Raw genomic sequence first — 22,603 nt, 5'->3', positions numbered from 1 at the left:
CTGAACTTTTAACAAAGGTGTGCCTTGTTGGAGCCTCTCTCCCAGGTGAGAGAGGCAGCAGAGCCCCTTCAAGCACCATTTCTGTCTGCTCCTCTTCCTCTCATCAGCATTTGCTTTCCGCCTTCTGCAGTTGTTTGCATGTCCTCCACTTGACTTGTCTTGAAACATGTTAGCCACTGCTTGGACTCTCTCCAGACCCCTCTGTCCTGGGCCACAAAGCCTCTCTCCATGACCTGGCAGCTTGAATTACCAGTCCTTGCCCCCCCCACGCCCTCAGAAACCTGTGCCCTCAGTGATTCCCAACTGGCGGATGTTTTCCTGTGCCTTCCCAGGGTTTCAGATCAGAACCAGCAGCACACTCCACACCCCAGACATATGTGCCCTGCTCTACTCCCAAACGTGCTCCGTTAGCCTGCAGGGGACAGGCTGCTGCCAAATCCTGTTTAGCAGCCACGATTTTAACACTCCAGAGGAAAAACAACTGGAAGAGAATAATCAGCTGCCTCACAATTACTTCCCTAAACAAAACTTTAAGAATAGAGATATTTCCATTCATAGTATGTCCATTAAATAACTCAACAAAGCAAGTGCCCTGAGCCGTGATGGATAATTGAATATAACACAACACTGGACAAAAATCAAAGGACTGGCTTAGAAAAACTAACAAAGGGCACCAGTATTTTAAGAGTAGCTTTTTCATAGAAGTGTAAAAAAGCCTTTTTAACTTGAGTCCATCACTAAAGTCAAGGACAGCACCGGGCAACACTATTTCAGATGCTGACTGAGATTTTCTTCACATCCATATGGTACAAACAGCCAACATCATACCTAAATTATTACTTATTCTTCCTACCTTAAGGCAGCATGGAGTTGGTCTGTGCCAGATTTCTGAAGGTCTGCAAGCATCATCAACACTAACAGGGGCTGGGTCATGGCCATCTACCCTTCATCAAATGGCATTGATCTATTTACCAGTCTCTGCACACAACACATTTGAGCACTGCAAGGTTGTCAGCGTGACAGCACATCCTCCAAAGAGATCCCAGACTGCCCTCCTGGACTGGACTCTATCAACACAAACAAGGCTGTCTTTAACTCCAGAGAAAAACCAGTCACTGTCTGTGTCTGGACAACACCCCGAGCAAAGCTGGCAGGCATCTGTCTGCAGAATTTATTAGACTAACACCAATTTACTGTGGATCAGGAATAGGACAGTGGTGCTTCACTGCTGACAGAACACTTTGGGCCTCTTCTCATCTACTCCTCTTCCCTTGCTGATGGCCAAGATTTCTCTTCTTTTATGTAGAACAGATTATTTTTTAATTCACCATTGCCAGGAGACTGATTGAGACTTTCATCCATTCTGCAACTGTCATCTGTTTGTTTGGTAACTCCGGCTTAAACACTCACCAGTAACAACTTGTACTTACAGCTACTCTTCCAGGTTCCTATAACTTTGTTGATGCAAAACAGGACCCTGAAGTTCAGCTGGGCTACTACAGTTCCAGACAATCAGGCAATAAAAGGCACTGGTGCTAGTCTAGATGCAAAGCATCACTGCTGTATGCACACCTTGAGCAGACAGCTCTGCCCTCCCTACCAAACTCATTCCTGCAGATCTTTATGTGACCTAAAAACACTGTCAACATCACAAGTTCACCTTCCCTCAGCCTCTCAACATCATAGATGCTGCTGCAGTTGGTCTATCTTAAAGTGCTGGAGCAAATTCTAGAAACTTTGTAGACAAATGGTCTACGTTTAGCTTAAAAAGCAGCTTAAAAGAGAATATCCCCAATAAATCTTTCACACTAGCTACTGAATTTCTCTCTCACTTTCAGTGGAGTTGTACTAAGATGACCTGCTTCTACTGTCAGTTCCCATTTGAGTCCAGAAACCATTCTAACACACTAACAGTTGCTCCTACAATTCTTCTGGGAGAGCATCAGGATTGGGAGAGCCTCCCCTCCCCGCCCTACCTCTGGCCTGCTCTACAATTTCAGTAACTCTTGTCAGGCCTTGGCCTTTGCACAAGAGCTCAGTGGTGAAGCATTCCTTAACTCTTCTAGGAACTCTTGCCAGGCCAAGGTGAGAGCAGCACTCCTGCTGCCTCAACAAGGTGGGAGATGAGAGGAGGAGTAATCAGTCATCCCCTGACAGCTTTGGAACATTCCTTATCTGAATTATAGTCCAAGTGAAATGGTATCATCCTCACTCGAACGACAGACAATTCCAGTAGTTCCCAAAAAGGCATTAAACATGAGTATTTCACTGATTCTGGAGGGGAATTTTTCAATAGGAATATACTTGTAGGCACACATATGTGTGTGTGTTACCTTTACACATTTGTCCCTCTCTATATATATATCTTTGTGTATCTGTGTATTGACTTGAACACCCCATAACATAGTATAATGTTATTATCTTGAATCTAGAATATTGTTATGTTTACAGCTGGTTAGTGATTAGTCCAACATTTAAGTACTTTTATGATTAAGTGCTGCTAAATTCTTTAGACAAACTGTTGACTGAGTCCAACCCTAATACTGGACCCAGCCACACTGAGACTCATCCCTGAAAAGGAGTCTAGAATGAAAGGGGGTTTACTCTGAATCTCATGACTCAACTAAGGGTCTCCTTGCCCCCTTCACTCTTTCCATTCCAGCCTCTGTAGAAATAACTCTTAATTGATTCTAACTTGATTTCCCTTTATATGCATTATCCAAGCAGTAAGAACCAGCAGAAACCTTCCCAAACTTCTTCTGCAAATTTATATTTAAGGACGTTTTCACTGTACCTTTGACGGTGACTCTTTAAGTGGCATAAGCCACATTCCACAGCAGGGATACAACTTCCATGCACAATCAGATGAGGGTCCAGCACCCAGCACTTGTCAGAGGCACATGAGCAGTGACCTGCTTTCACCATTTGTCAGTTTGGGACTCAAGTCTGTGCTGGTTTGCTATTGCCTATGGGTTTTTTTCAAATTAGGGTAAATTCTGTCATGTAACTTTGCTGGAGCAAGGTGTCACTGCAAATGCTGCTGCCTCAGTGCCCTGGGAAGTGCCACAGGTAGACTATAGCAATGGTATATTCACAATATACCATTATACCACCATATATTGAACTCCCATAGGCTGAGTTCAATACTCAAGTCTGTGCTGGTTTGCTAATGCAGCCATAGCAATTACAGTGTCAATACTAATTTTCTATAGCTCATGTTCTCTTCCTCCCTGCAGACTTTGGTAAGGTTTTAGCCCTAAAAATGAAAAACATGACTGTTCTAAGGGTACAGTAAAATGTCTTATGGCACCTCACACTATACCAATCATTGCAGTTGGAAGTGCATTTATATTGCACTGCTCTCTTCCTCTCGAGTCTATACCTGTAGGTTTAGCAAAAATCTCAGATTATTTAGTCATTTGGCTTTGTAGCTTAGCCTGGTTAAAGAGCTTATTTCTCCTACCTGAATCTTCCTCCCTCAGAACTGGAGTTAACTAAGGATTTCCAAACTGGAAGTCTAAAGCAAGTTCTTTTCAAGAATGATCACATCAGAGTTATTAAAAGCCCCTGTCCTTAGAACTGTACAGAGAGAAAATTGTGAATATACCATTGCTATAGTCTACCTGTGCCAATTCCCAGGGCACTGAGGCAGCAGCATTTGCAGTGACACCTTGCTCCAGCAAAGTTACATGACAGAATTTACCCTAATTTGAAAAAAACCCATAGGCAATGCTAGTTAGGTAATACCAGTCAGGCAAATACACCCTTGTCAGTCTCAAATCATTCTAAAACAAGACCAGGAAATGTGAGTTTCCTCTGACTGGCACAAACCCTAATAGTAGCAGCTTACACATCAACAGCAGTATATTTGCTATTGATCATTTTTAGCAGAAACATCCACCTAAACAATATACTCCTTGCCACTAGAGCATTGCACGGCTCAAGCATTAAAACACTCAACTATTACCAGAGGGAGTAAATCTGAGTTTAAGGTCACGTTACAGGAAAAAAAAATTAGGTACAAAAAAGAGCTGCCCCTGATTTCACTATAAAACAGTTTAATTATTGCCGCACAAACTACCCCATTTATCCAGAACTGCCACAAAGTGAAAGTCTGGGGCTTTTTTCCCCACCAGTAACAACCTACAGCAGCCCTCCTAGAACAAACCCTATTGCAATACAAAAACGAGCACTGGTTTTTTTTAACTCACAGCTTCATCCTCAACTTCTAGAGACTCCAGCCTACAAAAACATCTCCCTGCCTTGCTTTTTTTAAGCTTTTTAAACTTTGCTGCCTACGACCTGTACCATTAAAGACCTCTGGAACACTGTTGTTACCCTTAGGATGTTTTTTCCTGTCACAGGCAGTTATGTTTTTGCTCAAAAAAACACCTTCCTATCAAGACAAATATACTATTGTTGATATTCTCCTCCTATATGTTTAGATAGTCATGTGGCAATTTTTATCATGTTTTAATTGATGACAGAGTTCCTTTTAATGGGTTAATTTTTCAGCAGAGTAAGGAGGACACTTGTTTTGGTTTTCACTATTCAATGAAAACAAGTGTCCTACAGGCAAAGAGCTGCTGGAGATGAGATGTATGTCAATGTACACCCTACAGCAGTAATCCTGAGGTAAGTCACAAGCCATTTCAAAAACACCCCTGGAAATTCCTATGCAATTTAGTGTTGTTTACTGGCACCACACCCGCAAACCGTAACCCCCAAAATATTTCAGTACAAGTCCCTTTCACCTTTAACAAGTAATTTATCTCGCACAGACACCCTCCGAGTAGAGTCCGACGCCGGGTTGGACGCACGGGGTCCTCTGACACCATCATCCCGCTTCAGCTTGCTTGCCAGTGTTAGCATTCCTGCTGCTTCCACCTGGAACACAAAGGGAGAGCAAAGCCCATCACCAGAAACGAAGCACTGGGGGTGCAGTATGAAAACAACTCGCAGTTGTTGAATAAGGAACGAACTTCCATCACATTCTCAGCAGTCAAACACAGAAAACACTGCACGCAGCTCACACAACTGTGATTAAAGACGAGGATGGCTCAGAGAAAGATTTTGTTTGGGCTGTGAATACTGAAAGAGCTACAGTTTGTTAGGCCAAGGGGAAGCTCAGCTTTGCAGGAGAAAGGTCAGGCCTACATCAGTGTTTACAATGCAATTTCACTGCTTGACACTGCTCCTTCCTAAGAACTGCTGTGGAAATACCCCTGCCAGACAGTCTGCTACGGCCTCCTCATCCACACCTCCCAGGACAGTGTTCAGAGCCGCTCTTCAGCTGGCCAAAATATAAGAAATAACAAAGAGAAAGGGGAGGGATCACTGGAACTATTCTCTAACACTGGGAAGTGAGCTCTGAGGCAGCTCCCAGGACACAGAAAAAAGACTTAAGCTGCAAACAGTGCAATGATCCACGCAGCTGCACAACAGGAACTCTCCACAGTGCAAGAAGTTGCGAGACTCAATAACTGAAATGAAGATACAGTTTTGCTGTGTTACCCAGCCACTCTAGAAGATAACTGCACTGATAAATAATTACAATAAAAGGTGGACAGAATGCCAAAGTCATTAAACCAAAGCATCCAGTCTGTCATGGCTTCATACGTTTTGTAACTATTCTTAGTTGAAGGCAACTCATTCTTCTTAAGTTTGGCAAAACCAACATAATGCTGACAAGATCTAAACCCTTCAGGTCCCACCACCACTAAAATGGTAGGAGAAATGTTTATCCTTTAAATCATATTAATTAATTCAACCAAATAAAGGGGGAAAACTGCAAAAAGTCACGGTATAATCCTTACCTGGGTGTTGAGAAAGACATAATAGATAACTGAGCAAAAAGACTTAAAAAAAGGGAAACATATATTTCGCAATAGTCCCTAACAGTATGAAACTCTGGTGAGATCTACAAGGAGGTCAAGTTCTCTGGAGCTGACAAATGTGTGTGTCAGCTGCAAAATATATTTAAAAACAAAAGTAACGTTAGGGTGTAAATGTAAAATCCAGCTGGCTCAACTGAAACATACAGTAAGTTTTTTCATCCTGCTACCCCAGAGAAAGGAAGAATAAGCAGAGAACACAGACCTTTTTTTTCTTTGGAGGAGGGAAAACCAACAGCTGCTTAAAAAAAAAAGGGGGGGGGGAGTAGGGGAGTCTGGGAAGTACTGAACGGCGTTCTACATGAAAAGAAATAAATCTGTAAATTGCAGGCAACCTCTCCACTCCAAAAACCCCCATCGTTTAGGTGTCAATTCCAAATTTAATCAATTCCGATAGGCATTAAATGTCCAAATATCTTTATAGCTTGTCCCGGAAAACCGGGAAACCCAAGAGAAGCCTGATCACTGTGAAAAAGAAATCATTCTCATCAACTATACCCCAAATTCCGGTGGAGCACGGAAAGGAAGCTCCCAACAGTTCAAGCAAAGCTTCCCCGCTGCAGACCCCGGAGAGACAGGCCAGGGAGGGGAGACTGTGCTTATTTATAGGGAAGGGCGCGAGAGCCCCGGGAGTTCCCCAGCTCCGCCGGGAGCGGAGGCAGAGGCGGCCCGGGAGCCCCTCCGCAGAGGCAGGGGGATCGCTGGGTTCCGAGGGCCGGGAGAGCTGGGCCGGGGGACACAAGTGGGCCCCGAGGCCCGGCGGGCCGGGACCGCCCCGGGAGTTGTGGGGGCGCCGGGAGGGGCCAGGCCCGGGCGGGGAGGGCTGAGGGAAGGGGGACGGCTCGCACGTACCTGAGCGCGGCGTCAGGGCCCGGCTGCCGCGGCCAACACCATCCCCGGCGCCGGCCCGGGCAGGAGCGGCAGCTCCTTCGGACTCTTTCTTCCTCTTCCTCCTCCTCCTCTCCTTCTTCTCCCTCCCCTCCTCCTCCTCCCTCCCTCCCCCAGCGGAGATCTCGCGAGAGCGAGGGTAGGGCCGGGCAGTGCGCCCGCGGGGTTCTCGCGAGATTTGGCGGCGGTGGCCGCGGCGCGGGGCGGCCGCTGGCCGCCGGGAGGGCGGCGCCATGTTGGGTCGCCCCCTCAGGGGCAGCGGGAGCGGTGTCTCCCAGTGCCCGAGGGGAGTTGAGGTCTTCCGGCTGAGTTATGTGTCCCCAGGCTCAATTTTCTCACCTTTTGTAAGCAGAATCACAGAATCATCATCATCATCATCATGGCTAGGCTTCGCGAATGAAGATTTGGGATTTGGGATCACAGAATCAAATAGGTTGGAAAAAAAAAACCAAACCTGTGAGATGATCGAGTCCAACTTACGACCCAACACCACCGTGTCACCTAGACGTCCAGTCTTTCCTTAAAAACCTCCAGGGAATGGTGACTCCGCCGCCTCCCTGGGCAGCCCATTCCAATACATTCCATTATTTTACAGTCCCCTCATAGAGCTGTGGAAAAGGGGGTGATTCAGTTACAATATAAATTACACTGAGTCTGTGGCAAATAGCAACACAGCAAGAAGGGAAAAAAACCAACAATTGTCAGGGTGGTTTCACAAGTGGAACATAACCAGGCTTGCTGCAACCATTGCCTTAGTGCCTGCTTAAATTAATAGACTATTTGTGCATTCCAGCAGCAGATTAGTGGAAGCAATAGTGAATCAAATGGGAGCAACATTGAGTCAGATGAAATCTCTGTAAAAAAAGGATCATAAGAGCGCATTTAGTAATTGAGAGTGAATTACCTGGGTATCATAAATAGACCAACCAAAATCTTTAGAAACCTAAACAATTGTGTTAGATCAGCCCCCTCCACCTGTAAAATAGGTGCATAAAGTTAAATTCTTCCATTTGGTGGCTTCCATTAAATAAGGGAACCAGGCATGAAAGCAGCACCCAGAAAGTGTGATAAGGCAAAGCTGGAGACTGAACACAAGGAACGTTTGGCTGACAGCTGTTGAAATACTCACTGTGTCCTAAACCTTCACTGGAATAATACCAACACCTCCTCCCCAAAAAGAAATTGGAATTTTGCTGACTGAAATCTAGTTAAACCAGCACAGAACCCGTACTCAGAGGCCTTAAATTGGCTTAGTGCTCTGACTCCCCAGTATTTCCCTCCTGGCACTCCTTCTGTGAGTCTGCAGGGAAAGCTAAAGTGCTTCTTGCCCACCTCCAGTCACCCTCCAGGAAAAACAGAGGACTTACCCTGAGCTACAAGAAGCTGGCAGGGGCATTAGGCTAATGCTGGCCAGCTGCATTTCCCAGCTGTCCCCACCACTCCTGCTCCCAGCTCCTGAGGAGCCTGGCTGCCCCATTGCTACAGCCTACAGCCTTTGCCTTGCAAAAGGAACAATGCCTTGATAGATACCTCAGTGAGAGCAGGACAACCTAAATACATCTATTTTGGAGGATGAATAAACACCATCTTGCCTCCTTAGGCTTTTCTCTCCAGATCCATGTAATGTTTGGCTATCATGGCACAGCACTTTAGTCCAGAAATGTTCTAGAAACAACCTCCCCTGCCAGATGTTGACTATACATAGGCTCCAGAGAAAGGGATTTCTTGCAAGACTTCAAAACCAAGGGGTCAAATAGCGAGCAGGGTCAGGGGATTGGATCCCAAACAGGCACTGATGGCATCTGCCTGTTCCTGGGAATCTGTGGCCACACAGGCAAAGCACTGGTGCAGCTGTTTTTGAGAGATTAGCTGTGCCTTGCTGTAACCAAATCCAGGAGTCCATGTGCAATTCCAGACACACCTCTGGGGCTTTCCCTGCCTGTCTGTAGTGTTGGCCCAAGGGCATTTCCCTCCTGATGGGTTTTCATTGCCTCAGGTGCTGCTCCTGTCATCAGGTGGCAGCAGATGGGGCGTGGCCAGGAGATAAAATCTACTAAAGCTCCCCAAAGAGCCCAACATCCAGGCCTTTCTCCCTCCCTGTCCCCAAATTAAATGGAATGAGGTTTCATTTGGACAATGTCCTTGCAAGGATGTGTGTGCGATACCTCTGCTGTTGTATTACAGCAAAGCATAGTAAAAAATGTGATGGCAGCTTGTCTACATATAGTATCTGTTTTATTAAATGGCATACAATAAAATAATTTATACAGGAAAATATGCATAATATACTCTGTAATAAATAGCAGGTGAAAAAATAGATTTCCTTAAAAACATTTTGAAAACTAGCAAAACAAAGATATCCAATAAATACGTTCATTGCCATTCTTTCAGGAGGGGCATTTCTTCAGCTCCTCCTGAGCCATTTCTAAGCACACAATAAGCCCCAATAATTTAAAAGACTGTGAAAAAAAATTGTTCCCTGAGCTCACATGAGTAAGAAAAAGGCTTAAGTACAGTCCAGCAATGCAATAGCAGTTGTTTTTCCCGGTCCTCGTGTGTCCTTTGGGGCCGGTGGCGGGGGCTAAGAGCATTGCTCCTGGAGGGCAGCGCAGTTCAGGTCTTCCAGCACTTCAAAGACGTGGCGGACAGCGTAGTCCTCCAGGCAGCCGGTGTTCTCGTGCGGCGGGGACAGCGCCTGCGTTAGCAATGGGGTCAGGGTGCAGCCGTGCGGGTCACTGACACCCCGAGACCCTCTGGCCCCGCTGACCCAACTTACCATATTCATGGCCACCTGCAGGTTCTGCAGCCACTGGCTCAGTTCCCCAGAGGGCTGATGCGAGGGAGCCACCTGCAAGGGAAATGGCAGGGTAAGGACCAGCAATGCCCCGCAGTGCTGCCGACAACGCCAGGGCCACGGAGCTGGCACGGGGTGGGGGGCTCGGGGGGCACTCACACAGCCCCGCAAATCCTCACGGGCTTGGGCGAGGAAGGCCAGGGGCCGCTGGCGCATCTTGGTGAAGCCGGGGTGGGTGGAGAGCTGCAGCATCGTGATGGTGAAGTTCAGCTCGGCTTCCACCAGCACCACTCGGTCGGGCACCTGTGGCAGGAGCGTGTGGTTAGGGACCAAAGAGCCAGGGCTGGAGGAGGGGAGTCTCAAAGACCTGCCTGGGGTGCAGGTGAGGGTGGGACTGGCTGAGAAGAGAGCTGTGCCCCCTTGTCACAGCATCACCTTGCTCTTACCGACAGGTGTGCCGACATCCACTTCCGATCCAAGAGCCCGCTGTCGCAGTTGCGGCCCGGCTGCCTGATGTTGCGCTGCAGGCACAAACCAAGAGAGAGACTGAACAACTGTCATTGTGACTTCTGGCGATGTTGTGCAACCCCGCCAGCCATGTGGTTTGAAACTGGGACAAAATTTGGCCCAGCATCCTTCATGTCCCCAAACTCCCATGGAAAACATCCTCCTCCTCCCCAGACTGCTGCAGAAAACATCCAGTTTGTCACTCAGGTCTCAAATTCAGCATCTCCTCTGCCTTGCCCCCCCTCCCCAGCCCACAGCCCCCATTGCCAGCGATACTCACAAACTCCTTCTGCATCTTCTTCACAGCCTTCTTCTCATCGAACGTGACTTGCTTGTACTTGAACAGGCTGCAGCCCTTCCTCAGGGTGTTGTGGGGAAAGGCAGCCCCCAGGCTGACCCCCAGCACCAGCACAAGCAGTGAGGTGAGGCGGAGACACAGCATTTTGTTGATGAGAGCTCGATGGTGAGCAGTGGGTTATGATGGGGTAAGGAGGCTGCGGTGCAAGATGCCAGAGAGGATGAAACGGAGGAGTCCGGGGAGGATTTGCTAAACTCCTGATGCAGAGGTGCCTGACAGGTGCCACAGGTGGCTCTCTCAGCTGTGGAGATGCTGGGCTGTCCTGGGGAGCTTCTTTCCTTGCTCTGCTCTGCTGGCTGTGGATACCTTGCTGCCCCATCTCCCCGGCTTTTTATTCCACCTGCCCGGTGAGACTGCTTTCACTTTGCAGGAAAATCCACGGCCTGGCCGCTCTGGAAACAGGAAAGCGAAAGCTGCGGCGGGAATCCCGCCTCCGTTACTTGCGCTGCTGCCTCCAGCCCTGCCGCCTGCTCCGCCTCGACAGGGCGAGCGCACCGGCGATGAGGGATGCTCGGGCTGCCTCCAGCACACGCCCTCCGAGGGGGCTGAGTGGGGGGACGCCGCTGCCACGCCGAGTGGCACAGAGGTGCTGGCAAGTGCGGGGACACCGGGCACGACCCAGGCCCACCCCACGCTGAGAGCTGCGGGAGAGCCCAGGCACGCAGCCCCGCGGGGACAGCAGACTCGGGGTGGCCGGGAGGGTTACAGTGCCTCCCGAGTGGCAGCAGGAGTCCATGCCTCGGTTTCCCTATAGAAAGGGTCGTGGCAGGGAGGGGGGGAAAGCAGCAGCAGGGAGCAGGCACTGCACGGCACAGGCTGCAGGCATGAGCTCTATGTGTTATCCTGGGGGACCAGGCTTGCCACCAAAGCAGGGAAAAGGGTGAAAGCAGAAGCACTTCCACCTAACGTTTTCCAGGTGGGACACAGAGTTATGAAGGGAGGCTGCCAGAAATGAGCAGGGCTGCCACCCTACAAGCCGCTGGGATTAGCTGGGTTTCTCTCCCTGTCCAGCCTGGAAACACAAATGTGGTGTATTGACATCCCTCCAGTGACAGCGGGAATGGTGCCCCCGTTCAGCCAATTGTCCTTCTCTCAAGGTAACCTCCTGCAATCGCTGCTGGGCTTTTAGTTTCATGTGTTCATCAAGCATTAAATACAGAAAATTAGGGCAATACCTGGATCTAAAAAGCCAAGACAGTAAGGCAGCAACAGGCATAAATGCACTTTGCAGTGTCTCGCACAGTGGCCATACACAGGAAAACACTGCTCCAGAAGGACTTGACTTTTAGTGTTCGCATTTGGAAATAAACTGCTGATTTCAGAGGCCAAGAGAACAAGAAAAGTTCTTGAGCAAGCCCGTGGAAAGATACACCTATGAGTGGGCAGAGTGGCATGGACGTGGTCATGGAGGTGGACTGGGATCTCTGGACATCATCCAGTCCAGTCCTTGCTCTGGTAGGGTCAGCCAGCATGGGTTCCCCAGGACTGTGTCCAGTTTTAAATATCTCAAAGGATGGAGTGGTGACTCCACAGCCTCTCTGTGAGTGTTCTTTTGCGTTCAGATGCATTTTCACGTTTCAGATTGTAGCTTTTTTCTGCTATGCTGTCAGTAGGCACCACCAAGAGTCCCTAAGCCTCCTTTCTCAGCCTTTCCTCATAGGAGAGATGTTCCTGTCCATCATCTTCATGACACTGATTCAACTCTGATATCCAGTGTCTGCCACATCCCTCTCTCCCTGAGGAGCCCAAACCTGGACCCAGCACTCCAGGGGTGGCCTCACCAGTGCTGAGTAGAAGGGAAGGATCACTTGTCTCAGCCTCCTGGAAACACTCCTCTAAGTGCAGCTCCAGATACCATTCATTTCTTTGCCACAAGGACATGTTTCTGGCTCATGTTCAACCTGATGCCCACCAGGACCCCCAGGTCCTTTTCTGCCATGCTGGTTTCTATCTGGGCAGCCCCCAGCACGTCCTGCTGCCTGGGGCTGTTCCTCCTCAGGTGCCGGACTTAGCCCTTTCCCTGGTTGAATTTCAGGAGGTTCCATCAGCCCACTTCTCCAGCTTGTCAAGGTCCCTGTGGACAGCAGCATGACTCTCTGCTGTCATCCACTTCTCCCAGTTTGGTGTTACCACAAAACTTGGTATGCCCAGGGTACCCTCTCCCTCATTGTCCAGATAATTTCTGAAGAGGCAGAGCAGGACCAGCTGTTGACTCACAAGGTCCATCCAGCCCTTCTTGAGCCCTTCCTCTGCTCCAGCAGTATCTCAGATTACTCAGGTCTTTCCTGGAAAACCATGATGGAAATAAAGAGGAGGAGAGGGCAGCATGGATGGGACAGTGACTATTTCCACCTTGACCAAGCTGGATGCAGATACAGCTTGGAGAAGAGCCAGGACAGCAAAAGACGGTGGTAAAAGCGTGGCGGGCACAGGTCTTCCAGCCACAGATACGGCCACAGGACCAGGCTCCCATGCCAGCCTCCCCCCTGGTAGCAGGGTGGGTAAGGCCAGTAATTAAAAGCCTGAGCCCTGGGCTTGGCTCCTTTGCCTGCCCTCTCACTAAACAGGACAACAGCTCTGTGTTTCCCTTCTCTCCCATTAAAGAAAACCACAGACTTACAAGAATAATTTTTATTCAATGCAACAAAGTCCATGATTGATACAGCTTTGAAATAAAAGCCCAAAGCAGCATAAATAATGCCATGTATGTTGCTCAAGCGAGGCACAGCTCAGCTGGAATAGATAGCACCTCACCAGAAAATCCCAGCAGTTGTGAAAAAGAAATGTGTCCCCCAATGAGAGAGGGGTGATCCACCATGAACCACTGTCCCACACCACAGATCTCTGCCGAGACACTCTTGGGTCACCCATCTGGTCACAGCAGCATCACAGCCCCGTGGGACCCAGCTTTGGCTCCTGTTTCCCATCACTGTGGCTTTTATGTCCCAGGTGTCATTTCTGTTTGAAGAAGTAAAGCGAAACCTCATGTCTTCACACACGCAAAAGGAAATTCAGAGGCACCAAAGAAAAGTGAAAGCTGGAGGGTGAAGCCGGGCCGTGAGCATGGCCCTTGGCCCTCAGGGTGGATGGGATGGAGGGGTGAGGATCCCTCGTAGGTGCCTTGCTCAGGTAGTTGTGCCACACTCGCCTGCGGCCACAGCCAAACCCCCGGGTGCCTGGCTGAACAGAATCAAGGGATTTTTCCATCCTGGGCCTGGGCATGTGCCTCACACGGTGATGGTGATGCCATGCTCCACCATATCACAGTCTAGCCAGCAAGGCCTGGCTGAATTCACCACGGCTCCTCCAAACCATGCCACTGGCAGCTCCTGCCATGGCAGAGGAGGGTCCTCCAAGGCCAGCATGGGCTGGGGACACCACACAGTGCCTAGCAGGGTCTGCAGGACACTGGGGATCCACCACAGCCATCGCTCCAGCCCCGGCTGCAGACAGCGCTGTGCCAGGAGAGCGGCACAGAGGGTGATGGTGGAACCCCCTTGGATTCACATGGCCCAGCAGGCTGGAGCCACTTGAACTTGCTTAGAGCAAGAAATCCCAGGTGGGTGGGAAGTTCGGAAGTTCCATGTGGGAGAAGGAAAGTGAAACATGACTGAGGACAGGTGAGGTAATTGCATCAGGAGAGGTAATTGCTCCATGGTGACTCATCAGCCGCTACGTGGCACAACGTGGGAAAGTCTTGACCACAGGCAATGCCACTGGAGTGGGTAAGGATGAGCCCAGTAAGGCTCCTTCCTGACCCCTTTTGTAGCCAGCAGGCTTGTCTGGGAGGAATTGGCTCCTGCTAAAGTCACTGGTCTGGGAAAAGAAGGTAGAAGGGACAAAAACTGTGCCCCAAAAAAGCCAGCTTTAAAAATAAATGTGTGGGAGACCTGCCCAGGGCCTGATGGTGCTGGGACAGGGGACATCAGGTGGGCTTCACTTGGCAGCCATTGCCTGACCTGTCCCTGCCAGCCCAGGGTGTCAGTGCCACCAAAGTGCCCCTTGCCCAGCTACATGCCCCAGAACCCTTCAGCACCTCTCCACACGTGAGCTGTCACCACTGTGATGGTTTGTGCTGCTCCGCTGCCGACACCGCGCCCGAACACGGTGGTGATGCAACCCCTGGTGTCACAGTACAGCCTGGCACCTGCTGCATAACCCTGGGGATGCACAGAGGGAAGGGCCGGGAATTACTGAGTTAATTATTGAGCAGACTTAATACGAACTTGGTTTAAATTTAAAATGAGGAAAAAGCCCAAACACTTTTTCACCAGAACCTTTGCTCCAGCACTGTAGGGACATAGGGTGTTCCCTCCTGGGGGTTCCCTCCCTGCCTTGGCTGTGGGGATGCCCCTCTCCAGAACAAGCCCTGCCAGCAGAGCTGGGGCTGCCCTGGCCCAGGCAGCCAGTCAGGCCACTGGCACCCCAGTAGCAGTGTCACCCTGGGAAGAGAGACCTCTTGTGCACCCTCAGGAGATGACAAGCCACCAGCCCCGTCCTCACCTGGCAAGGGAGGCCTGATGGCTGCTGCTCACCCAAACCCATCCTGCACCTGCGCAGCCTCTCCCCTGGTGACAGCAGCAGGGCTGGATCCAGCATCACTGCTGCAGCACATGGCCATGGACAGAGAGACCAACCTCATATCCATGATGGGCTTCCCACCCCAGAGCTGGCCTCTCAGGGCCCCACCACCCTCCTGGGGGCCAAACCTCTGCTCCACACCCTGGGCAAGCTGAGCCAGGGCTCAGTGACCCCAGGGGAAACATGCCCAGGGTCCAGCACCTCTGCCAAGTTGAGGGGGCTCAGTCAGGACCACACCTGAGAGCGCAAGACCACAGTGGAAGCACCTCCAGGCCCTCTAAGCCCCTCTCCAGGTGTGCTCTCTGGGGCAGGGAGCAGATGTGCCACTTTTACTTTGGTGCATTGTTAAGAAAGGCAGAACAGAGTGAGGGCACTGCCCTCCCCATAGTGCCAGGGCAGCCTTCTTGCCATGGGCAGAAATTACAGGAAAGGGAACAGTCCTCACAGAGGCTGTGCCTTAACTTGAAATATGCAGAAAGCAAACAGGAGGGGACCTGTGCTGGGCTGTGCCTGGCTCTGAGCCCTCATGTCTCCACTTGTCCCTCCCCAAAATGCTGCCTCTAATCTTCCCTTTGCAGTGTGGGTGGGTAATAATGGGCAGAAACCTGCTCCCCTGTGGCAGCAATCCCAGAAAGGCTCCCGAGCTGTGCTGAGGGCAAGGGCCAAAGCACTCCTGGGGCAGGTAAGCTGCTGTTACACCTGCACCAGCCAGCTAAGCACCAGGGATGGGGGCACCTTCTGGCTGAGAACAGCCCCTTTGCAAGCTAGCCTTCAAAGATAGCACACACCTCCTCAGCCTGGGCAGGGAAAGGGGCAAATGGCCCTTCCTATCCAAAACTCATCTCCCCCACAGAGCAGAAGGCCACTCAGGACACACAATGTCTATGTAGTACAGTTATTCCCACCCAGCAGGTGCTTCACAGCCTCTCTTAAAAAGAGGAACCACAGGCAACTTTTTATCAACTTTTTTTTTTAATTATTATTAATTGTGTAAGAAATGCAGCAAGTTTCTCAGCTATTACTGTGATTCTCTTCCCCATGTGTAATCCAACCACCACCAGCCCAAAATGGGACCCTTCCAGTGCTGAGGGGGCAGCACTGGGGACACTGCAGGACCAAGGTGGGCAGGAACCCCAGAGGCATAAAACCCCCTCTGCTTTCCACAGAAGACCAAAATTTTAATCACCAAAATCAGCATCAATCTTCCCAAAGAATAAGAGCGGCTGCAAGTGGGGTATTAGGAAACAACCCACATTTTCCTTCTGTTTTAGCACCAGATCAGGAGGGTTTCCTCTTTCACCGTCCCTTGCACCCCAGCACACAGACGTGCCTCACCCAGAACTCCACTGGGGTTTCACGGGAAGAAACTCCCATTGTCTCCAGCATCCTGCAAAGAGAAGCAAAGGTCTCACCCCTGTCCAGCCAGCTCTCAACCTGACACCCACAACCAGAGACACGTCTCTTCCACCCATAGCACAAAGGCCTGGATGGCAGATGCTTCCAGCTGCTGCACAAGGGTTGTTCTGGTCAGTGAATAAATTAGCAGGCACAGGGATGCCTCTCCTTCCCAGAAGGCCCTTGCTAGAGGCCAAAACAGGTTGGTGAAGATGCAACCACCAATATTTTTCGTGCCCTCTGCTAATCAAGAACGAGACAAAGAAACTCAAGATACCTCTGACACAAGACTTCCATGGATATATCAGCGCAAGCACACCATAGAGGACTTAACATTTAAGGATCTGCTGTTTAACCCTTGAGAGACACCCACCCACACCTGGGGGGAAGGAGGGAGTGCACCCCTGCACAGCTCACTTCTAGCTTCAGAGGGGTCTCTACAACCTCACTCTTTGTGCACTGTAGAAAACAAGTCCTCCACATCCTGCTTGTTTTCCCAAGCAGTTTTCTCACCTCTTTTCAGTCTCTTGGAGGAGGGATTTTGCAGCTTCAGGGTCGTTCTTCATAAAGGTTTGATATGGAGAGGCAGATTCCATGTAACCAACCACACCCTCGACAGTCATGGGAATTTTGTCATAGATATCAGTGATTCTACAAGAGAGATGGGGAAGAAAGGAGTATTGACAAGATAAATTTCAAAGGCAGGGGAACACAGATAACAGATTGACATGGTGGTGAATAAAGTATCTGACACCATCAAAGGTCCATCAGATGGAAACAACATCCAGTTGTGGCATGTGGTGGCTCAAGAGCATTGATTGATGTGCAAAGATGGTTCCAGGGACCATCTCATATAGTCTGTGACTTGACCAGCCCTTTTGGTACAGGCTTATCTGCAGACCCCCATCCCCTCCAGCATCCAGGACACCAACACCTTCACACCACCACTACCACATCCTTTTTGCCTGCAGAGTCAGCCCCTGCCCCGTGCCTCGGTGGGAAGGCAGGCACTGGCTCCCCAGAGGTCTGGGGCACGTTTCTGCCTCACTCTATTTTTCCTTTCACCCATGAAGTGACCTGCCCAGAAACCTCAAATTGTGCTAGACCATCAACTGAAAATCAAACCCAAGGCTGCCTTGAGCAGGAAGGGCCCTCGTAGCCCTCAGACCACACTTGATGGCTCAGTGCAGAGCCACATAAAAGCCAGGAACAGCGGGAATGCAGCCGCACAGCTCTGCCTCAATGCACAGGGGTTTGCTGAACCCCAGCAGCTGGGCTGAGCTTCTGGCAAACCCCGCTCCCTTATGTCCTCGCTGGGCTGGGGGCAGAGCAGCCCTCCAGAGGAGGAGACACCCCCTTTATCCACGCCTGGCGCTGCACTGAGGGTGTTCGGCTCACCTCTTCTTGTCTGGGAATGGCAAGGCCTCGAAGATCTCTTTGTAGTTTTCCAAGACGAATTTTAGTCTATTATGTGAGTATTTTAAAATCTGGTCCCAGCACTGTAAAGACAGTGTATTAAAAAAAAAAAAAAAAAAAAAAGCACAAAACGACTTGAAGTTCTCAATGTCCACTTAACTCGGGTTCAGGCCCAAACCTGATGCATTCACATGTGGCCCTTTTTTTTTTTAAATACTCGTTGCATTAAAATACACCAAAAATCTTGCTTAATGCCCAGAATTTAAGGATGATATTTTAGCATAGAGATAAGGGTTCTGTCTTTCTCCCTACACTGCTTTTACTAATTGTGGAAAGGCTCCTTTTATCCAGTTATTAAAACACCCTTTGTCAAGAAAGATTACTAAAAAAGGACTTTTCCCAAACAGTTTATACTCCCCATTCTTTTCTCTGTGATCAACAGCAGGAGAAGTATCTTTGACAGTACCAGCCCCTAGATATGCTCTGGCACCCTTCTCACCCTACCAGAGCCTGCCCCATCAATGCTAGCATCCCTTTTCTCCTCATCCAGCCAGATTTAGCACTGCTTTGGAGCCTCTAAATCCCATCTCAGCCTTGTCCCTGCACGTAACCACCCCTCTTCTGCCCCATCCTGCACTAGGATTCCTCTCTGTATCCAAGTAATACACATTTTCCTGCGCCTAGAGCAGGAGGGGAAGCCCTGAGGTTTGGGTTCCATCTCCTCACCTCCCTGAAGATTTTGGTGAGCTTTTCGGAGCAATCTCCGTAGCGCAGGCTCATGTCCACGGTGTAGGTGCTGATGGCCACGCAGCCGCCCGGCCTCACCACCCGCTGCGCTTCCCTCATGAACTTCTCGATGTCAAACCAGTGCGCGGCCGTGAACGAGGCCAGGACGTCCACAGAGGCGTCCTGGAACGGCAGCTCCTCTGCAGGGCACACGCTGGGAGCAGAAAGGAGAAAAAAAAAGACATCTGTGATATGGGAATCAGAGGGTAGGACATGAAGCCAGTGGGTATTTTTTGGAGGCCATGAGGACAGTGTGGGAAGACCATGGCTACTGGAAGTGTAGGATAATGCCTGTTCACCTCAGGAATTCCATCAAATAGGGCTTTCTTTGGTGCCAGCTGGGTCTTACAACAACCATACTCACAAAACACCACTTCCATGTAAGGACCCAAATTTTGCCTTTGGCTGAGCTCACTCCCCCAACACTCACAGGTAGGAGACATTGGGCATGGAGGAGGTGTCCTTGGCCTCCTGGATCTGTGCTTCACTGATGTCCGTCCCCACCACCTTCTTGAAGTGCTCCGCAAGGAAGCGGGTGCCTTGTCCGGACCCACAGCCAACATCCACTACCAGCTCAGCAGGGATTGCCTTCTGTGGGGAGGAGGGGACGTGTCTCAGTGGGCAGCCACCCAGTTTCTGTGCTTTTACCCCATTGCTTCCCCCAGCATCCACTCAGGAACAGCCTTGGCATGGCAGAACCTGTGGAAGGCCTCTCCTGTGCCCCCATCTTGCCTTGAGCCCTGATGATTTATCATTCCCCGTGGTACCAATCAAGGTAACACTCCCGGCAAGGTAAATACTACCACCCACAAATAAAGATATCCTCCAACTTGGCCACACCCCACTCACCTTTTCCTGCAGGTAGGCAAGGATGGTTTGCTGCAGCTCTTTGCCCGGTGCAAACCTGTATTTCTGGTAGACGGCCGCATGGCCTCTGCCCTCGAACATCTGGGTGGTCATGCTTGGATAACCTGGCACCTGGGAAGAGGCAGGAAGCCGGGTTTGTCACCATGGGATCAAATTCTTGCTGCCTACTTAGTCTGTGACCACAGGCACTAAAGCCTCCAGCTCCTGGCGGGGGCCCCGGGAGGACTTTGCCCATGAGGCTCCGGGCAGGGGAGTGTGAACCTGCTCTCTGAGAATCCCTCCCAGGGCTGTGAGTTAATCTCAGGAGGAAACCAGCAGTGTCCGATGCGGAAAAGCTTTCCAGGTTTTTAAGCACTCCTTACTCCTTTGCTTCTCCCCCTCCCCAGGTGTTTTCTGAAATAAATCACCATTACAGTAGAACACTTTGGGTTTGTTTTTTTTGTGGGAGGTTTCTTTGGAGGTTTTTTTTTGCTCGTTTGTTGTTGTTTTTTTTAAGGAAACCCATGTTTTAGAATTGACAACACAATCACGACAACTCAACTCTGCGCTTTCTCAACCACCTGATATTTTTTTTGCGTCTCACGGACACGGCCCAGGGCGTTCCCTGGCTCGCCCACCACTGTGTCCTCCCTGTGATGCTCCGGACCCCCCAGTCCCCGCACGCCCCGGGCGGTCCCGCCGCACCGGAAGGCTCTCGGCCGTATCCTGTTTGTCTCGGTGCCCGAGCAGGCGCCGTGCGGGACAGCGACAGCTCCCTGGGCTGGGGACAGACCCTGAGAACCTGCCAGAAGGGCTCCCTGCCCCGTCTGACGGGGCCCAACACCCTCCCCGTGCCCACAGCGAGCGGGGTGGGCAGTGCGACGCGAGAGCTGCGAGTTTATCCAGCGACGCACAAACACCTCGGACAGTCAAGGGTTATTCTGCCTTGGGTGCAGGAAGAGATGCTCAACCAGCGCAGGGCTGGAGCTCCCAGCAGGGAGCAGCAGCGCTTCCAAAGCCCTTTCTGGAGGGATCCTCCAGCTGCTTTCTAAGCGCTCAGAGGAGCCTCCTTCCCTCAGCCCCCCGCGCCGCCCCCCGCCCTTACCGCCGGCACCTCCCGCAGCTCCCGCTGCCTCCCCGTGCGGAGCTCCGGGCAGGGACAAAGGGGAAGAAAAGCGGGCGATGGCCGGCGCCGCCCCCGGTACCTACCGCCCGCCCCGCAGCTCCTCCCTGCCCGGCCGGAGCGGAGCCAGGGGGTAAAATCCATAGGGCAGCTTCCCGAGGCTCATCCCGCCGAGATGCTGGAGCCCCAGAGCCTTAGGCTTTACACAGCTCTGTAGTTACTAATTACAGAGAGCTTTCAAAATGCCCACGGATCCCGGGGGTCCCTCAGCAGCCCCCACATCTCGGGAAGCGGATTCAGAGCCCAGAAGATGCTCACAGGGTAGCAGGAGAACAGGATGCAAAGCTGCGGGCAGCCAAAGCCATACCTACAGTGCTCTGTCTGCACTGAAAGCCTCTCCTATCGTCCAGCGGAAAGAGAACATGTAGAAACAGAGTCCCCTGCACTATTTCGAAGAGCACAGAGCATGGTATCTCAGGAGTAGGCAATCTGCCCTGATTTGGGGCAGGATTTTACCCCTTTGCTAAGAGTAATACTAATTCCATGCAGCTGAAGCCAGCGAGTCATGGTTCACGGGAAGCACTCAGTTTGTACTCTGCACAGCAGTCGTGGGTCTATGCTAATTAGCACAGCCTTAAAGCCCCTCCTAACTTTAAGAGAAATCAGAGGAACTTACCTAGGCACCACCTTGAAGCAGTTTGCTGAATCAAAGCATGGGTTGGAGTTACTGGGTTTGCGTCCAGAGTGCTTTATTTGGGTCACCTGCTGCTTAATCCTGCCAGGGTGGTACCTGGACCAAGAGAAAATACCACACAAGCACCAAAGGTCCCTGTGGTTTCATAACCCAGCCTTTTGAGGGTTTAGATACCATAAGTTTGCCTGTATTTGCTGAGAGCATGACTGCAGACAGGAAGGGCTGATGTCCTGGGCTTCAGTCACCTGCCCTCTTCTGAACTCAGAGGTCCCCATAGCATGGGCTGCTCTCCTGGGCAATGGACAGGTGGTGTTTAACTGATTATCCTCTGGCTACTGAGACCAAACACCTGCAGTGCAGAGGCTGCAAATGGCACCAGTCCTTTGCTAGCTCTCCCAACCTTTGGCACACTGGATTCAGCTGCCTTTGACTCCCTATCCCAACTCTCTTGTATTCCCCAAGTGACAGTGAATCTCCAATGGCCCTGCACCATACAGCAATAAATTGGTCTTCTTGACCTTTGGGTTGCTGAGCCTTAGTCCAAACATGAGTTTAAACACCAGGCACAGAGAATCAGACACTGTCTATTGTCCCTACCAGCCCACTCATTAAATCCACAAACTTAAGCAATGTCAAAGTGCCCTGGGGTCTTCCCAACTTGTTCCCCAAACTTACAGGCCATGTGGATTTGAATTATATAGCAGGATCCTGGATTAATAGACCTCCAAACTCTGACCTTAATGCAGAAAAAGAGCATTTAAGATCCTTCATCCCTCCACACCTGCTCTCCTGAAGTCGTGCCTGTTGGCTCTGCCCCCTCACCACCTTTGTGCCTCTGCAGAATGTAGTGGCAAAACAGCTCTCAGAGCTTTGCTTTTCCAAACACGATCACCAAGCCAAGCCCTAACCTTATCAATGGCCAGGAGGCAATTCCTGTTCTTGGAATATAGCACTTGAGTGCTTCTGATGCCTCCCTGTGCTCCTCTGCTGCCAGCATGCCCTGCCCATGCTGCATCCTCACCTTGCTCAGCACTCCAGGTGCGTGGCCATCCTCCTCACTCAGCCACTGGGGTTTCACTGCAGCCTCTGGGACTATTTCCAGGGAGATGTTTGGGTTTTTTTCACTGGCAATGCATCTCACTCTGAAATTTATTAAAAAAACAAAAACAAAAACAAACAAACAAAAAACCCAATCTATTTTAGGGAAAAAAGCTCAAAGGAGACTCCTGTCAGTTTGCCTGTGTCACTTGTTGATATTTTTCACCAACAGCACCATGGTTTCCACAGCACTGAAATGTCTCATCTTGATATGGATAAAGCC

At 50.5% G+C, this 22,603-nt stretch overlaps 3 protein-coding genes across 7 annotated transcripts in view; all 3 read right to left on the bottom strand.

Annotated features, from left to right (window-relative positions):
* The window catches only part of UBE2F (ubiquitin conjugating enzyme E2 F (putative)), a 66,246-nt gene extending 59,347 nt beyond the window's left edge, over positions 1-6,899 (bottom strand). For all 3 annotated transcript variants that reach the window (XR_001876962.1, XM_017828559.1, XM_017828560.1), the window contains exons 1-2: positions 6,747-6,899; positions 4,755-4,887 (exon numbers count right to left, since the gene is read on the bottom strand). Coding sequence is in view for 2 of the 3 variants with exons in the window: in XM_017828559.1 (XP_017684048.1) it covers positions 4,755-4,872 (118 nt within the window). In the remaining variant the exon portion in view is untranslated. The remainder of the gene's footprint in view (positions 1-4,754; positions 4,888-6,746) is intronic.
* Positions 6,900-9,127: 2,228 nt separating this feature from the next.
* Positions 9,128-10,525, bottom strand: LOC108503973 (interferon lambda-3-like). The gene is made up of 4 exons (XM_017828483.1): positions 10,364-10,525; positions 10,023-10,097; positions 9,736-9,879; positions 9,128-9,630 (listed from the first exon to the last, which is right to left on the bottom strand). Exons 1-4 carry the CDS (start codon positions 10,523-10,525, stop codon positions 9,364-9,366), a joined length of 648 nt encoding a protein of 215 aa, XP_017683972.1. The 3' UTR covers positions 9,128-9,363.
* A 5,476-nt stretch (positions 10,526-16,001) lies between these two features.
* On the bottom strand, positions 16,002-21,432 carry LOC108503980 (putative methyltransferase DDB_G0268948). 3 transcript variants are annotated; one of them, XM_017828496.1, is made up of 7 exons: positions 21,265-21,432; positions 19,469-19,597; positions 19,050-19,210; positions 18,560-18,773; positions 17,816-17,916; positions 16,931-17,068; positions 16,002-16,409 (listed from the first exon to the last, which is right to left on the bottom strand). In XM_017828496.1, the coding sequence occupies exons 2-7, from the start codon at positions 19,577-19,579 to the stop codon at positions 16,319-16,321; spliced, it is 816 nt and encodes a 271-aa protein (XP_017683985.1). In that variant the 5' UTR covers positions 19,580-19,597; positions 21,265-21,432; the 3' UTR covers positions 16,002-16,318. The 3 variants fall into 3 exon arrangements, with proteins under 3 accessions (XP_017683985.1, XP_017683983.1, XP_017683984.1); XM_017828494.1 differs by lacking the exon at positions 21,265-21,432 and adding an exon at positions 20,571-20,735; XM_017828495.1 differs by lacking the exon at positions 21,265-21,432 and adding an exon at positions 20,580-20,735.
* Positions 21,433-22,603: the final 1,171 nt, after the last annotated feature.

This window comes from Lepidothrix coronata, unplaced genomic scaffold (genome assembly GCF_001604755.1).
Source record: "Lepidothrix coronata isolate B3197 unplaced genomic scaffold, Lepidothrix_coronata-1.0 Scaffold149, whole genome shotgun sequence".
In the NCBI taxonomy this organism is placed as follows: domain Eukaryota; kingdom Metazoa; phylum Chordata; class Aves; order Passeriformes; family Pipridae; genus Lepidothrix; species Lepidothrix coronata.
The sequence above is the reverse complement of the archived record's forward strand: the minus strand, read 5'-3'. Positions and strand labels throughout refer to the sequence as shown.

Bases quoted from the DNA above. Each gene is read 5' to 3' on its own strand.
- LOC108503973 (XM_017828483.1), bottom strand. From the start codon at position 10,525: ATGCTGTGTCTCCGCCTCACCTCACTGCTTGTGCTGGTGCTGGGGGTC. The intron at 10,098-10,363 runs GTGAGTATCGCT...TTGTGCCTGCAG, and splicing joins AGAAGATGCAGAAGGAGTTT to CGCAACATCAGGCAGCCGGG. The intron at 9,880-10,022 runs GTAAGAGCAAGG...CTCCTGCCACAG, and splicing joins GGATGTCGGCACACCTGTCG to GTGCCCGACCGAGTGGTGCT.
- LOC108503980 (XM_017828494.1), bottom strand. From the start codon at position 20,732: ATGGATTTTACCCCCTGGCTCCGCTCCGGCCGGGCAGGGAGGAGCTGC. The intron at 19,598-20,570 runs GTAAGGGCGGGG...GCCTCTTCCCAG, and splicing joins AGCTGCGGGAGGTGCCGGCG to GTGCCAGGTTATCCAAGCAT. The intron at 18,774-19,049 runs GTGAGTGTTGGG...TTCTGCTCCCAG, and splicing joins ATGCCCAATGTCTCCTACCT to CGTGTGCCCTGCAGAGGAGC.